We start from the raw sequence: 17,861 nt of genomic DNA on the forward strand, positions 1-17,861 counted from the left end.
CCCCGCGGAGTTGGGTCAGATACGTTTTATTATTTTATTTTTGGCTAATGCTCATTGCTACAAACGAGACTGAAGGGAGACCCCTGTGGCTGAGAATATCATAGCATGTTGAGCATGCTCAGTGGGCACACTGTGCCAGTCAAAAGTTTCTAGAAACTTTGACAGAAGTTTTTCCGGAATAGGGCTCCATCAGTGACGTCACCCATATGTGAGGACTCCATCCTGCTGTCCTGGGATAACACCTATTACAAGGTAAGCAATTTTGCTTTCTCAGCAGGGAGAGTCTGAACCCAGGAGATTGGGCTTTGTTAAGCGAGGTATTTCGGCTGATTCTGGATCGCTGGGGTCCCCCGTTCCTAGACCTCCTGGCGACATATCGCAATGCGAAAGTTCTGCGATTCTTCAGTTGTAAGAGAGATCACTTTGTCTTACAGTATGGCCCTTGAGAGGGCTCGATTACTAAAACGTGGATACTCTGTGGCAGTGCTTTCCACCTTGCTTAGAGCTAGAAAGTTCTTCACTTACTTGGCCTATGGATGAGTTTGGCAAGTGTTTGAGGCCTGGAGTGAAGATTGAGGTACTCTTCCTTATTCGGCCAAGATCCCACTCATTTTGGAATTTTTGCAGAATGGCTTGAATAAAGGTTTGTCCTTTAATTCCTTAAAGGTACAAGTAGTGGCTCTTGCCTGTTTCAGGGGCCAGGTGAATGGTGGGTTTTTTTTATGGCTCATCCTGAAAGGAATGAAACATCTTCGTCCTCCCTTGTAGTTTCCAGTACCTTTATGGAGTCTAAATTTGGTCTTGGATTTCTTAGCGGTTCCTACGTTTAGACCGATGCGGAACCTGTCCTTGTGGTTACTGACCTTGGAAACTGTGTTTCTTGTGGCAATTTGTTCTGTGTGGAGGGTTTCCGAGCTGCAGACCTTGTCTTGCTGGGAGCCCTTGCTCCAGGGGCGATACAGCTGTGTACTGTTCCTTCCTTTTTACCAAAGATGGTCACTGAATTTCACTGGAATCAGTCCATCTCCCTACCATCTCTGGACAGAGAGAGAGAGAGAGAGACATAGGGGAGCATTATCTGTTACAATTCTTTGATGCCAAGAGACATATCATCTGGAGGTTACTGAGCCTTTACGGAAAACAGATCGCCTGTTTGTTCTTCATGGCAGTACTAAATAAGGAGAGCTGGTCACAACAGCATACGTTGATACTGGCAAGCCGTTACTAGGGCTCAGACAATTTATTGGGCGGAAGTTAGGTTGCTGTCTCCTTTGACATTTGCCCAGTGGCAACTTGGTCCTCCATACACACCTTTTCCAAGTTTTATTGTCTGGATGTGCAAGTCCGGGAGGAGGCAGTCGTTGCACGTGTGGTTTTGACAGGTCTGTGGACAGCCTCCCGCCCTATTCAGGAGTAAGAACATAAGAAATTGCCATAGCTTGAGTACAACCCACTTGTTCTGTATTCATCTGACTGGACGCTAAGAAATGAGAAATTACTACTTACCTAATAATTTCCTTTTCTTTAGGCCAGTCAGATGAATCCAGCTTCCCTCCCTTGGCTGTAGAATGATTGTACTATGGTCCTCTTGTGTGGCTATGTGTTTCAGGGATTACTGGTAAGTGTTAGTCCAGTCCCTAGCTGTTAATACATTTCTTGTCCAAGCTCAGTGCTTCTTGTTGGCTGAATATTGACATGGTTATCTGCTTTTAATCTTTTTTTGCTAGTCTGTCCACAGTTTGTTTTTGAAGAAAATACTGCAGGCTGTGAACAGACTAGCAAAAAAAAAGATTAAAAGCAGATAACTATGTCAATTCTCAGCCAACAGGAAGCACTGAACTCAGATAAGAAACATCAGTTTGCTCCGTCTCCATCTGCTGTTAGAGGTGCATAACCCACTTGTTCTGGATTATCAGGTTAAGTAGTAATTTCTCATTCTTCCCCACTCTCCCATCACCCAGTCCCTGTTCTTTTCCTGCTCTCTCAACCCCCAGTGTATTCTTCTGCCAACTTCCAATACCCCAGTCCCCATCTGAACTCTCCCCTAGTCCCCATTCTTGCCCTGCTCTCCTCCAGTCCCCATTCTTCCCTTGCTTTCCCGTCCCCACCTAATCTGTCCCCCAGACCCCATTTTTCTGATCTCTCACTCCCCAGTGACCCAGGCCCCATTCTTTCCTTGTTCTCCCACACCCCAGTACCCTTGTGATAGTGCCCATTCTTCTTCTGCTCTCCCCTCCAGTCTCCTTTCTATACCTTATCTCCCTTCAAATCCCCATTCTTCTCTGCAGCACCAGTCCTATAGAGCAGCCTACCTAAGGAGTAAGATGTCTCTAAGAAATAACTTTCTTTAAAAAAGCCCTAAAAACTTTCCTCTTCAAGAAAACATTCCCCAATCTAAATGACAATGGACTACCCCAAACAAATGAACTACCCCCAACATGTCCCCCCTCAGAGGGTGCTACTTGGAATTCTGCTCCCCTCACCTCTAGCCCCAATCACGAATTAACTTACTCCCTAGGTGCCTGTTTGTTTTTCTCCCCCTTCTCCTAAGATTTATGCATTGTCCTGTTCCTTCCTTTCATTTTGTCTGTGTATGTTTATATTGTACCCTGCTCTGAATGTAGGAGGGCAGGAAATGTTTTTAAATAAATAATTTGTACATTTCATGCAGAGCTTGCATCAATTGAAGCCTCCCCTACGGCTTTCCACTGTGTCCTGGGACTTCAGCATGGTATTGGCTCAGCTGATGAAAGCTCCTTTTGAGCCACTGTGCACCTGTGACCTGAATTATCTAACATGGAATGTCAAATTTTTGATGGCGGTCAGCAAGCTCCAGGCCTTAGTGACTTATCCACCTTATACCAAGTTCTATCATGACGGGGGTGGTCTTATGTACGCACCCTAAGTTCCTGCCTAAGGTGTTGACGGATTTCCATCTTAACCAGTCAATCGTCTCCAATTTTGGTTCCCAGGCCCCAATCGCACCAAGGCAAACGAGCACAGAACAGTTTGGACTGCAAGCAAGCCTTAGCCTTCTACCTGGAGTGGCCAGAAGCCTGTAGACAGTCCACCCAACTTTTTATTTCTTTTGATAGGAATGGGTTGGGCATTGCCATTACCAAGCAGACTATATCCAGTTGGCTAGCAGATTGCATCTCCTTCAATAATGCCTAAACCAGTCTGCATCTTGGGGGTCTTCTTGCTTTTGGTTTTTTCGCTTTTTTTTTTTTTTTGCTTCGCCGCTGTCAGTGTCTCCCCTCCTCCCGGAGCAGGGTGCGAAAAGCAGCCTTGCTCCGGGAGGAGGGGAGACACTGACAGCGGCGAAGCAAAAAAAAACCAAAAGCAATTTTGGTTTTTTTTTTTTCCAAAAGCGACAATTTTGGTTTTTTTCCAAAAGCGACTTACTTTTGGGATCTGTCAAGATCCCAAAAGTAAGTCGCTTTTGGACGCCTGCACAACTTACTTTTGCAGCCATCAGCAGGAACACGATCGTAGTTCCTCCCGATGAAGACGAAGATGGCCGCCTGCACGGGGGAAAGCGTACAATTGGCCGCTCAAGACGTGGCGTCACATCCCGTGACGCCAAACGTCGTGACGTCACGTCTTCAGCGGCCAATTGCACGCTTTCCCCCGTGCAGGCGGCCGTCTTCGTCGGGAGGAGCTACGATCGTGTTCCTGCTGATGGCTGCAAAAAAGTAAGTTGTGCAGGCATCCAAAAGCGACTTACTTTTGGGGTCGTGACAGATCCCAAAAGTAAGTCGCTTTTGGAAAAAAACCAAAATTGTCGCTTTTGGGGAAAAAAAAAACCAAAATTGCTTTTGGTTTTTTTTTGCTTCGCCGTTGCTTCGCCGTTATTTTTGCTTCGCCGTTGCAGTCTCCGTGGCAGCCCCAGTCCGGACATTGGAGGGGGGCTGCAACGTTTTTTTCGCTTTTTTTTTTTTGGCTTCGGGAGCAGGGGAGAGGACTGGGTCTGCCACGGAGACCGGCACCCGTGAGCGGGGGCTGGGGGAAAGCTTGCCACCTACCCTGACCCCTGCCTCTACCGCAGGGGTCAGGGTAGGCGGTAAGTTTGCAGGTTAAACGCGCGACAAAACGGCAGGGAAAACTAGCGATAGTCGGGGCGCGGGTTACGGGATGCTAGGGAATAGCTAATTCGCTCGTTTGCATGCAATATACATGCCGCGTGCGGAAGGGGTTGCCCGGGGAATTTAGGACGCGGTAGGAGTAGGTTAAAGGGGATTCGGGATCGCAGGAAGGGCTAACGCGGCTGGAAAGTGAGTAAAAAGCGGCTTAGGAGCAGGGTAAACGCGGCCGCACTTTACAGGATAGACCCGAATGTGAATCATATATATATCTTTTCTTTGGATTCTTGTTGTTCCATTGTCCTGTGTTGGGGGTCACAGACGAGTGATTGTTTGGGGGGGGTGGAGGTAAAGGGAAGCGTTATTTTGGGGGGGTGAATATCTATGTGTGTGTGTGTGTGTGTGTGTGTGAAGGTTTGTGTTTCTCAGCAACTGTGGACATGCATTTCTGTTGTGGAAGTGTTTCCCAGTGTTGGGGGAGTTTAGGCTGGGAGACTTCCTCCATTTTGAGAGAGTTCTTTTTGCACATTGGCCTTTTTCAGACATGTCATGACTGAGCTGGTTTCCTCTTCTTTGAATATTGATGGCTTTCACTCACCTGTGAAAAAGAAAATGCTATCCACTCTAAATGCAAACTAAATATTGCCTTTATTCAAGAAACTCATTTAGATGACCAAGAACATAAAAAACTTCAGAGGGGGTGGGTGGTGCAATGTTTTTATGCCTCTTACAGTTCCCGACAGCAAAGGGTGGCTATGCTGATACACAAGAGCACCCCCTTCCAGGTATATCACTCTTTTGTGGACCCACTCTTTTGTCATAGTCTTGGGATCTATCCTTGGTAAAAAGTTTATACTCACTAGTATATACGCCCCGAATATTCACAATCTTTTTTTCTCTAGTGGGAAGGTTGGTCATGTGGATGGATATTCTTTGGTGGTTAGTGGTGATTTCAGTATATCTGATAATCCTCTTATTGACCATCTTCTTGCTAAGACTCCCAAGAAAAACCATAACATTGTGGGAATAGGTTTTCTGATTAAAGAATTACTCTTCATTGATTCCTGGCGGGTACAGCATTTAGAGAACCGTGAATTTTCTTTCTTTTCTCATGTGCACAATGTTTATTATTGACTTCACCTCCTCTTTGCATTGGAGCATTTCTTTTAATGCTGTTACTGGGAATGAAATGCTGGAGTTAGCTTTCTCTGATCACTCTTTAGTGATTACTCAGATTTGCCTTGATCCAGAAGTATAAAAGTCATTTATATGGAAATGGCACCATGATTATATGAGGATAAAAAGTTTTAGTTTCATGAGAGAGAAATGGATGGAATACACGCAGTTTAATAAATGCCTAGATATAAGACCAATAGTATTTTGGAATGCTTCCAAAGCTGTTATGCAGGGACAGATCATTTCTTCCACACGAAGCTACTATAGGATCTCATGAAAACTCTGTGAACTTGTGCAGATCTCATATTAAGGATCTTTCGCCGGAGCTCAAAAGACAATTATCAGAAATTTGTTTATAACTGGATGCCCTTATTTCCCAGCAAGCACAACATAATTTTCTGTATTACATTATAGGTTATATCATTGGGGCAATAAACCAGGTAAGCTTATGGCTAATTAAATTCAGAATGCTAAATCTAGAACTTTAATCACCAAATAGTTTCATGGGAGAGACAATCATACATTTAATTCCCATCATCAGCCATCAACAATCACCATCAACTACCATCAGACAATCAGCCATTTACTCCCACCACTCCAACTGGCTCGATCTACCCTTCACATCTGCACACACGAATCGGCCTACCAGAACAATCAACAAAGGAACTCTGCACGTGCCCTCTCTCAAAACAGCACACCTCTCATCCACAAGGGAGCGTGCCCTCACAATCGCAGGCCCCTCACAGTGGAACTCCCTCCCACCTAATCTCCGTCTCGAACCTTGTTACCTCAAATTTAGAAAGAAACTAAAAACATGGTTGTTTAAACAGGCCTTCCCCGATTAGCAGTCCTTTCCCCCTCCCTCCTGTAACCAAAACTGATTCCTTTCCATACTCCAGGAATTGATTCCTTTACCATGTACTCTTATGTCTATGCATCCTTGTATATGCATCCTTGTGTGTGTATATATGTGTATATATATATATATAACCCTTTCCCTTAGCCTTTACCTATTCCCCTTGAACCCTTTTACTCTCTAATACTTTTAATTCAGCTCCGTTAAGTTACAACTAAATGATAGTTCTTTTTTAAAAGTTTCTAATTGTTTTATGTTCAAATATTTATATACTTACCTTTGTTAATTGTATAACGCTTATATAACTCTGTTAATTGTATAACGCTCCGGCGTAAGTTCCTGTTCACTGTACACCGACGTGAAATCTTTGATGAGCGTCGGTATATAAAAATTTATTATAAATAAATAAAATAAATATACACCTAGCAATTGTGACATTCCCCATCTAGATATGTTTTATAGTTCTCTTATGTTAATTTCTCTCACCCTAAGAATTTCTTTACGATTACACTATCTTTCCAACTTGACTTCTTTGTGTTCCCGCCCCCAGTTTAGTTTCCCTTGTATTTTCAAGCATTTCTGTTATACTGTAAACCGGTATGATGTTCATACGAATGCCGGTATAGAAAAAGTTTTAAATAAAAACAGCCACTGCAGCTGTTTTAGCTGCATTTAAGGATTTTTATAAGTCTATATGCAGAAGGTACAGTGTCTGATGAGGCTTAGGATAATTTTTTCTAAAGAATTCCCCAAATAAAACTGGGATGCTGCTGTTTGTGTTTGGATGCAGAGAAAGTATTCCAGTTGAATGGTCCTATCTCTTTTGGGTATTGCAGCAATACAATGTAGATGATACTTTTCTTTCTTACCATTTAATTTATCACAAACCCCTCACACAACTCAGCATCAATGGCACCCTTTCTCAGCATTTTGAGCTCCAATGAGGCATAAGCTAAGAGTGAGCTCTTTCCTCCCTTCTCTATATCTTCTCTTTAACCTTTGGTGGTTAAATTACAGGGTATGCCTGCTTTTTCGGGGATACCTGTGGGAAGGAAGGAGGTTCAACTGACGATATGTTGCTATTTTTGAGAGATCCTAAAACCAGCTTGTCCCCTATTATGTCAATTATTGATTCTTTTGGTTTGTTTTTGGGATTAAAGATTAATTACTCAAAATCCCAAGCGTTTACTGTAGAGTAATACCTTATGGTAAAATTGACACGAGACATTCCCATTACAGTGGGTTGATAATAAAATGCACTATTGGGGATTCAATTGGCATTTAATGTAGCACAGTTGTATTATTTTAATTTTATTCCCTTGTGGGAAAATCTTTAAAAATTTCTTTCCCGTTGGCAGGATTTACCATTGTCTCTCTCAGGTCATTGTGCACTGATAAAGAGGGTTACTCTTCCCAAAATCTTTTATACTATGCAGCTATATTACCTCTCTGGATCAAACAATCTGACATTCAATACATTCACTTACTCGTGTCTCCATTTGTGTGCGGGGGAGAAGAGCCCACATAAGTTTTTCATTCGCTATGCAATTTTAAGGGTAGAAGGGAATTGATCTTCCTAATATATGTGTGTATAATGTGCCCTGCTTGTTAAAATGTATTCAGGATTGGGTTTCCTTAGGAAATATGACTTGGAGCATCTCTTATCGAATCATTTTACTTCATATGTCATGGGAGTGAATAACATCTTTACACTGCAGTGCCTTTTGGTTGTTTTCTCTATGTAAGACATAAAAGTGGTGGAGAATATCAGCAGACAGGGTTGCAGACAAGTCACTCTTTTTATTTTTCTTGGAGAACCTGAACATGCCGGCTGGCCTGTCATCTACATTTTAGGATTGGAAAGATCAAGTCTTTGACAGCATTGGTCAGCTCATTGATCCTGACTCGCATCACATCTATTCTCTATCGCAACTTAGAGAATAATGGTCTCTTTCCTCTTTGCACTACTTTGCATACTATCAAATTAGGCACTATTGCCAATCATTGGGCAAGAACTCACCGGTGAAATCTACATTTTTCAGATGAGGATGACACTTTTTTTTGGTGCTACAAGTTAATATCTTGAGTGGTATTGCTCCGAGGCCTGGTTCGGAGTCAGCATCTTCAAAAATTGGCTGAGGATTTGGGCAAAGTCTTGGGGATCGTTCTTGATGAAGATGATATTGCTAGGGCCTTTTTGTTGGTGTATAAGTATTTTTACAATGATAATCCGAGAGAAACTCAATTTAAATTCTTAGATTTTATCTTACCAGGTCTAAGGGAGCAAGACTTAAACTGTGGGATAGTAATTTATGCTTAAAGTGCAATAATTAGGAAGGCACATTATCTCATATGTTCACTGAATGCCATAAATTACAAACATTTTGGTCTTGGGTTTGTGCCTATCTGGAAAAATATAGGCCACTTCTATTACATGGTTAGGTAGTATGATTTATTTACATCTGCTTGATAGGAATCTTTCACTACCAAAGAGGGGCTGTAAATTTTTGGCTAGCTCACTATTAGCAAAGACGACAATATTATAACGTTGGAACTCTGATGACCTACCACTGTCCATTTTCTTTTATTTTAATTTTTGATATGTACAACAGGGGTTTGAATGTGCTGTGATTGGGTGTGTATGATTCTGTGTGAATGATGGAGTAAAATGCTTATGATTAAGCTTCTTGGGGAAAAGTTATTGAGTCTGTATATTTTTTCTACCTGATTACCATGACCATTTATTGATTTATTCTGAGTGGTAATATTAAGTTCTCCTGCTTATGATGGTAATATTTACACAGATTCTCAATAAACAGATAATTCTAAAAAAAATAATAGTAATTTTCTTTCATGTCCAGCAAAAAGCTATTCAAATTGTGCAGGAGATGCAACCATAAAATGGCTTCACTGGACTTGCATAAATTATGCCTCAAAAGCTAAGCCCATCTCAAGCACAGCAAACTATGAAGCCTGTGCAAAAATGTCTCTGAAGGAAATAAGTAGGCAACTAAAACTTCTCCTAGAGATATCTTCTCCAGAATGAAAACTTCAGTAATGGCTGCACCAGTATCTCACAAAAACAAGAAGTCAGAGTCGCCACAATGCTGTACTCAGTCGTCTTCATCCCTGTTTCATTCTTTAAAAACGTCATCTTCACTGGAGTAGTGTCATGCATCAGAGAAAAATAGCTAAGCTCTCTGAAAACAAATCCATAACACCGAAATGTTCCCCATCATCACTGGCGAGTTGATCAGTGCCGAACAGCATGGCAGTGGGTTCACTGGCGCTAAGAGGCGCTGTCACAGTCGGCACCAATAATAGCGCATTGGCTGAAGCCAACATCAGCACACCCTCCATTGGAAAAACTAAAATCCCAAATGGTAAAATCAAAAGAGCAGTGCATACATAACCCACGTGGGTCTTGCAGGCATTGGTGCTCACCGATAATCCTCATTTTGGATATGCATCTGCCATAGGATCAATCTATTTCAATCTTAGAGAAATTGTCTCAGAGATTGGAATCTCAGATATAAAAATATAAGAATTTGCCATACTAGGTCAGACTGAGGGTCCAGAAAGCCCAGTATCCTGTTTCCAGCAGTGGCCAATCCAGGTCACATGTATCTTGCAAGTTCCCAAACAGCAAATAGGGCCTATGCCGCTATTGCACTGTGATATGTAGTGGCTGTTTCTTGTCTGCTTGGTTAATAAGTTTGACTTTTCTTCCAGGAACTTGTCAAAAACTTTTTAAAGCAAGTGATACCAACACACCTAGAACAGTATGTAATCTAAGACCTATTATAATATTTAATATTATCTCATAAAAATGTGAAATTTTATCTTTAAATCTGTTATATCATAACTTACTAGATTATCTCACAATTTACTCTATTTCAGCAAAAAATCTATTAAATTCAAAATACTACATAAAGTTTAAAGAACCCAAAACTCATACAAATCATTCACACAATCCCCAGTAGCATAAAATAAGTAACAATCCTTATAATAAAGATCGTTGAAAAAGGCATTGCTCTCTAGAAGTTGGAAATATGTACTTAACTTATATCAGCTGAAAAAGGATCAGCATAATCAAATGTCATCAAGATTGTAATCAAGAGAGACAGAAAAATGTTGAAACGAACATCCAAATTGTCAAAATGTTCAAAAACTGCCAGTGATCACTTTTCCTTCTAAACATGGTGTTATTACAAAGACTATAAATTCGTTGCATAGAGATTATAATTTTCAAAAGTTACTTGTCAACCATGGAGGAATAATAGCTTCTTTGCTCTCTGTATTATCTCTGCTCAGGATGTAGGTGTACAATAAAAAGCGGTATTCCTCTTGTCTGTGCTCCGCCAACTCACTGGTGTCACAACGTACACTTCCCGGTTACTTAGAAAACAATAATTCCCTTGAAGTGTCGTGCCTTCTAGTCACTCGTTAAGCACATATGAAAGTGCCTCCCAATCTGTCCATGTCTCTTGTATTTCCCTTGGAGAGTCGTGCCTTATAGTCACTTGTACCTACAAATACTTTAGTAGATTTTATTACTATTGCCATGAAGGAAAACGTTTTGCAGTTTGAGCGCTCATTTTTCCAACAAATTAAGGGTGTGGCTAATGGGTCTTCAATGGCCCCAGACATTACTAATTTATATGTAGGTGTTTTTGAAGAACTGGCCCTATCCAACTACCCCTTTAAGAATAACATTGTATTTTGGAAACAATACATTGATGACATTTTCTCCTTTCAGTTACATTGTAAACCGGCATGATGTACCACGAATGTCGATATATAAAAGCTAATAAATAAATAAATAAAATAAATTTTGTTATGGTCAGGTGAAAGGAACATTTTAGAGTCCTTCCTATATTGGTTGAATCAGCAGGATCGTAATTTACAGTTTTCTTCTAATGTTAGCAATTCAGGTTCAATTTCTAGATATAGCTATTGACTATCAGGATAATGTGTTTCAATTCTCAGTTTTTAGAAAGCCAACAGATAGAATACCCTGCTCCAGTATACCAGTTGTCATCCTAAGAAGCTTAAACAGAACCTCCTAGTAGGACAGTTCCTTAGATTGAGAATGTTATGTTCAACTCCAGAAGAATATGGAGAAGTATCAGTGTTTAGGGAGAGAGGGTATCCTAAGATTTTGAAAAAATAATTTGAGGGCTTTGGACCAATAGGTAATTATTATTGCAGTTTACCATGTGATAGGAGACATCTAAATTAGTGTGTGTGCTTCCTTTTTCACCAGAAACTTGACAAGTACAACAGAGCATATGAGCACACTGGGATGTTTTGCAATTACATTCAGTTTTTAATGATGGTCGTATCTGTGTTTTGAAGCGGGCGCAGAATCTTAGAGATAGATTGGTCTGTTCTGCTTACAGATGTCCCAAGGAAGCTGATATCAACCCACAGGGACATTTCGCTTGTGGCCACTGCAATGTATGTCTGCTCACTTTTAATGGTGAGATTTTTAATTTAGCTGATTGTCGCCCCATTAAATTGTTGTCGCATATATCCTTTGAATCCTCAGGTGTGATTTATTTGATATAGTGCCCTTGTGATCTTGCCTACATTGGGAAAACTGTCAGACCCATTAAAGTTAGAATACAGGAACATATGAGCTGTATTAGATGCGGTAGGATGGAGGCTCCTTTAGTTGCGCACTGGAACACTTTGGGCCATTGTGTAGATGACTTGCGTTTTGTAGTTTTAGAGAAAGTACAAACATACAATACTAGAGGGGTGATTTAAACAAAGTACTGATATGAAAAGAACAATTATACATTTTTAAATGAGATAATGTAGCCCCTAAGGGTCTCAGTAAGGAAGTTGAGTGGGATTTAAAAAAAAAAAATGTTTAATTAAAAATCGTAGATTCTTTTCCTTGCCAGTACTTTGCTTATTTGAGAGCTGTACTTAGAGTTCGGAGTATGGTTCCATTTCAGGGCCACAGCTTCTAATAACATGGACACCGGAAAAAGAAATGTCATCTGACTAGTCCTCTATCACAGGGGTCCCCAACCACCGGCGCCACCGCAGACCAGCACTAAACACTGACAGTGTGCTCTACTCTGCAGCGGCTCAGAGCACACTTTGTGGGGTGGATGCTGCCCGCTGCCCCGCCCCATCAAGCCCCGCATAATGCAGGTGCTCCTCCTCCCTGCCTGCACAGTCCTGAAAGGAGGAGGAGCATCAGCCACTGCAGGTGCTCCTCCTCCTTCCTGCCCACATGGCCCCAGAAGAAAAATGTTGCCGGAGCCATGCGGGCAGGAAGGAGGAGGAGCATCAGCCGGGTGCAGAAGAGGAGCAGCGCAGCCCGAGAAGACCTTGTCCGCTGCAGAGCCCATCCTGTGGTGACCCGTAAAGAAGATGCCCAGAGGTGAGAGAGAGGCTGAGGACCTATAGAGTGTGTATGTGTGCATGTGTGAGAGTGAGTTGAGAGACTGTGTGGGAGTGAAGACCTGAATGTTTGCAGAGACAGCATGTGAGAGCCTCTGTGTGTGTGAGAGAGACAGCATGTGACAGTGCCTGTGCTTGAGCAAGACAGCATGTGGGAGAGAGAGAGCCTGTGTGTGTGAGACTCAGATAGCATGTGCCAGTGAGAGACTGTGTGTATGAATGATTGTATGAGAGAGAGCATGTGAGAGTGAGAGCCTGTGTGTGTGTGTGTATGAGAGAGAGAGAGAAAGCATGTGAGAATGAGAAACAGTAGGAAGTAGTCAAAAGATGGTTCATGGTAGAGGTATGTCAGTAATTGGTCAGTTATATATTTTATGTGAGGGAGGCAACATATACGTTTTTAGGGAGGGTTAGGGTTATGGATTTGAAAGTTTTAATGTTGAAATTATTCGTATATTTTTATCTGTTGTGAACTGCCTTGATCTGTTTTGTAAATTTGGTATGTGCAGTATATAAATATTAAATGAAATGAAATGAAAAATAGTAACATTTTTAAAACTGCCCTGCCATTGGTTGACAATGATCATTTTTAAAGTTCCTTTCCATTAATTAGTGCCTGTGATCATCAGCTGACTAGTTTTTTTGTTCAGTTTCCTATAGGGAAAAAGTCTCTAATGTATAATAATGTACTTTTTACACAGAAATTAACAACATAAATATGGTCATAACATGTACAAAGTTTTATACCAATGAAGGAAACTAGACCTCATGAAGGGTTCACATACCTCCTTGTTTTGAATATAATTCATAGGAGAATGTAAGGAGTCTTATATATCAGGAGAGTCAAATTGATTTAACTTCTTTGTTGATCTGATTTTAAATTACTTTTTACATATTCCAGTGGGGTGGAAAATATTTAGAAAACTTGGGTGCTAGTAAAAAATGTTTAGGGACCAGGGAAATTTTATTTTTCCTTAACTTTTTTTTGTCTTGCTGGTGGGAGTTGGTTATGTTTGCTTTAATTTTCTTTTTTTGGCTTTTTGCTTTTCTTCATGCTCTCCTGTCATTTTCTCCTGCTTCTTCTTCCAGCTTTTCTCCTTTTATATAGAGCAAGAGGCAATCCTGAGCTACAGTATCTCTTCCAGGGTCTGACTGTATTGAGTATGTCTTCTTGGAACTGGGCTCAATATCAGGGGCTGAATTTGAGGCAGCTTGGCACCCAGGATTTTTTCAGCCCAGTATTCCAGGGATTCCTTTTGTGAATTGATGACTAAATCAGCAAGTGCCTCTCATTTCACACTATAGTAAGAGTAGGTTTTATTGGTAAAACACATGCAGAATGTTTTCTTTGATGACAAAAAATTAATCTAGCATCCCGTTCTATGACATGCTAATTCATCAAACTTTAAACTGCCTTTGTTCATAGGTACTTCATTTTTCTCACAGGGGGTAGAGAGAGTATTTGGAATTTCTTAATTGTTTAAGACTACTTATTACTAAGCCATTTATTTTGCTCAGAAGATTCCTGGACAGACTCTACTGTTCACACTTACATAGGGGTCAGTGCAATACAGTGCGCTCACATGAACACACTGTTTAACCCGCTCACAGATGCGGGTTAAATAAGTGCTAATCCACCCCATAATGCAAATGCATGTGAATGAGGCTATTACTCATTCACTCCACATTCAAAAAAATAAATGTGCATCTCAGACATGCTTGGTGTACATAAAAGATGATTTGTGCAAAATGCAGTTTCTCTGTGTATAAAACCTGTAGGCATAAATACCAAGTACAGGACCCTCCATAGATTTACACTAGACCCAGAAAAGTTATTCAGTCTCTAAGATTTAAATTTCCAGCATTGAGTCTGTGCACCTCTCTCCATTGTGGAGTAATAGCCAATAACTTCATTAATGTGGTATTTGCATGTCTAACAATTGTATTGACATTTTTGAACACAGTTATGTGCACTAAATTTCTTGTTGCACAAAAATGTGTGCAGATCTGAGCACATCTTCTATCAGCCTGTGAGTTAGAATGACATTGGGCCTTATATTTGAAAGAGGATCCTTCAGCTTCGTTCAGAGTACAGTGTTTCCAAAGTGAAATGGAGTGGGGTTCTTCTACGACTCTATAGAACAGAGATATCAAACTTGTCAGGTTTTCAGGGTAACCCACATGAATATGCATGAGATAATTCTACATGCATACAGTATGCAATAGTTAAATCTACATGCTCAATTATATTTTATTTATTTAACATTTTTATATACCGAAATTCATGTACAAAGTTACATATCACTTCGGTTTACATTAGAACATTAACAAGCATGTAAGAATGCGATTACATTGAACAAGGGAGCAAAACTTGGATCAAAAGGAACTGGGGAATAACATACAACGAATAAATAAAGTAATAATATTCTTATGTGGCGCAAAGACTAACCTGGCTAAAGATCTAGGTGCGTACTGGAATAATTAAAGTCCCGGTACATGGAGCACATATTTGGATTGGTTGACTGCAGACTTGTAACGCTAAACTGAAATATAATCTGATGGAATCTGATAGAATAGCTTGTAGGAAAGTAAGGTGAGGTAAGAGGGAATTATTGGCATAAATTATATGCATGTTCATTAGGGGTATCCTGAAAACCAGAATGGTTTGTTGCACTCAAGGACCAGAGTTGGACACCCCTGCTTTCTAGATCCTGAGAAAAATACAGATCAGTATTTTCCAAGACAACTATGTGTAATATGGCATATGTGAGTCTGTGTGATATTTATTGTGCTTTTCCAGGCTGGACTGCATTACATGAGGCATGTAACCGAGGTTACTATGATGTTGCAAAGCAGTTATTGGCTGCAGGAGCGGAAGTGAACACCAAGGGACTGGACGATGATACACCTTTGCATGATGCATCCAACAATGGCCACTACAAAGTATGCATTTCTGGCTCTTTTTCTCAGGTTTAACAAATATTATGGTAACACAGTAGTCCCTGATAGTTATGAATGTGATCCCTCTTCTGTGCTGAGCCAGAAGTTCAGTTTTCTGGTCATTCTGTCAAAAATGGATCTTTAGTTTATGAATTTTGGCAAGGAAGTTCTTGGCCCGCCAAACTTTTGAATTCGAAATGGAATTTGCAGATTTTGAAATGGCTGGGGAAAATGATAGTGTTTTAAAACTAAATTTGGTACCTCATTGGAAGTTCAGCCAATTCAGAAACCTTTGGCAATTTTGAAACTAAGATATTTGGCGTTTTGGATAAACCTGGCTTAAAAATGTTGTTTGCCTATCTGTACTCAGCACCTTTGGTAAAGTACATTTTTATTCATTAGTAAAGAAAGCATGTGACAAATTTTCATGTGCACACCTGGAAACTGATTAAAACTAAGTTACATAGGAATGAGCAGGAAGGACAAATCAGCTGATAAACAGTGGTGCTTTTGTTTAGTAATCTCCAGACTACATAATTAGTTGAACAACTTGGGAAGAATTTTGGAAAATGCTGACATCTGACCCTTTTTGAGTTCTCCAGATTCTAGCCATTATCATGAGAGAAATTGATTTCTGGAGTCAGCCCAGTGTTGTGCACTGCCATGCAGAGGGACCCCAGTTCATTTCCCAGCCAAAGTCTTGCTAGGAATGCTGGGGAGAGAGTCATAGTGCGCAAGGGTGAAGCTCTAACGGCTGCAGTTAGACCCCATGAAGGAGCCCTTGTGCACAACCCCAGCCAAGGATTGTTATTGCTAAGTTAGTTGGAAGATGATATAAAATAGGGAAAAAAAACATCTTGGATAGTTGCTAAAGAAGGCTTATGACACCTGATTCTGGCCCTGCTTCCAATTGAACTGGAAGCCTAAAGGAGCTGGTAGAAAGTGCTGAATGGAAAAAAAAATAAAATTCTACAGCAACTGAAGTCAATGAAGATCAGAAAGAGCCTTGTCAAAATGGAAATCTTAAATTAATTTATTTTTAAACTCTCAGCTATCTTATTTAAGCATTTTTGGCAGTGCTGCTCCTTTAAGCTCAATTTTTTATCACTTATGAACTCCTGAACATGTTCCCAAGGGAACTGAGATTAGAAACAAACTACATAGTGTGTCAAATAAAAATTTTGGCTAATTCCATTCCATTGAATTAAAGGTAAGGAAACTGCTGGTTAGTAGAACACAGAGCTTTGATGAAGGGCAGGTGAGGCAGAGAGAGTGATCAGTTGCCAACTTTAGTCCACAAGAGCCACATATCCATAATGAATATGCATGAGATGTATTTGTATACAATGGATGTGGTGCATGGAAATCTCTCATGCACAATAATTGTGGATTTCCTGAAAAGCAGACCTATTTGTGACTTTTGAGGACTGGAGTTGGTCACCCTGGTATAGATATGAGAAAGATGACATAGGCAGGGAGAAGCTGGAGAGCTGATAAGTGTGAAAATAGGACAGTGGTACAGAAATATGATTCTTTTGGGGACATTGGTATTAAGTAGTGTTTAAAATGGGAATAGGCATGGGGGGGTCTGGCTAGTTTGGTGGGCTGAGAGATTGGAACTTGGGCAGGCTAAATGAGGAATCTAGATGAGTTCAGATGTTGGGAGAAGACAAGATTATATGCTTGTTACATCTTCACTTAATAGATGTAACATTCATGTATGTATTTGTAAATGATTATATGCTACTTTGGAGGAGTTGCAAGATTCATAATGGTGATATATGTATTGAAATAAATGATAAAACATTGATTCCATTTTATGTTGGTATAAGTTTTTTTGCTTTGTATTTGAATTGTAGCATATTCCTAGAATTCTTTTGCATTTGTGAATTTAACCTCAGATGTAGGTATTTCAGATTTCTTTTTATTTTTGCCAGGTGGTCAAGTTGTTACTCCGATATGGTGGGAACCCCCATCAGAGTAACAGGAAGGGGGAAACACCGCTAAAAGTAGCCAACTCTCCCACAATGGTGAATCTCTTGCTGGGAAAGGGCACCTACACCTCTAGTGAAGAGAGTTCTACAGGTAAGGCCTTTGGTACTTCCGTTTTGAAGAATAATATACTGTATAAGAATCAGTATATTTACTGAGCAACTTTTCAAAAGTTCCCACATAGGATACGTTTCATTGACATTTTCTTTTATTCTACCATTTCCTTCAGTACCCCTGGATCTGTCTGACTTGCATACACTGCATTCTGTTCCATTTTACCAATTATGGCACCAGTTATTCTAACCCATTAAGCATACATCTTTGATATATTATGGAGAGTAGGATAGCTGTCAATTTAATATAAAAAAAAATATTTGCAAAACAGATGTTCTAGT

The 17,861-nt window shown here is 40.4% G+C and overlaps 1 protein-coding gene across 6 annotated transcripts in view; it reads left to right on the forward strand.

Annotated features, from left to right (window-relative positions):
- The window catches only part of ANKRD11 (ankyrin repeat domain 11), an 899,251-nt gene that overhangs the window by 723,940 nt on the left and 157,450 nt on the right, over positions 1–17,861 (forward strand). For all 6 annotated transcript variants that reach the window (XM_029608601.1, XM_029608602.1, XM_029608600.1 and 3 more), the window contains 2 exons: positions 15,335–15,477; positions 17,412–17,559. In XM_029608601.1, the coding sequence (XP_029464461.1) occupies positions 15,335–15,477; positions 17,412–17,559 (291 nt within the window). The remainder of the gene's footprint in view (positions 1–15,334; positions 15,478–17,411; positions 17,560–17,861) is intronic.

This window comes from Rhinatrema bivittatum, chromosome 7, assembly GCF_901001135.1.
Source record: "Rhinatrema bivittatum chromosome 7, aRhiBiv1.1, whole genome shotgun sequence".
NCBI classification, from domain to species: Eukaryota; Metazoa; Chordata; class Amphibia; order Gymnophiona; family Rhinatrematidae; genus Rhinatrema; species Rhinatrema bivittatum.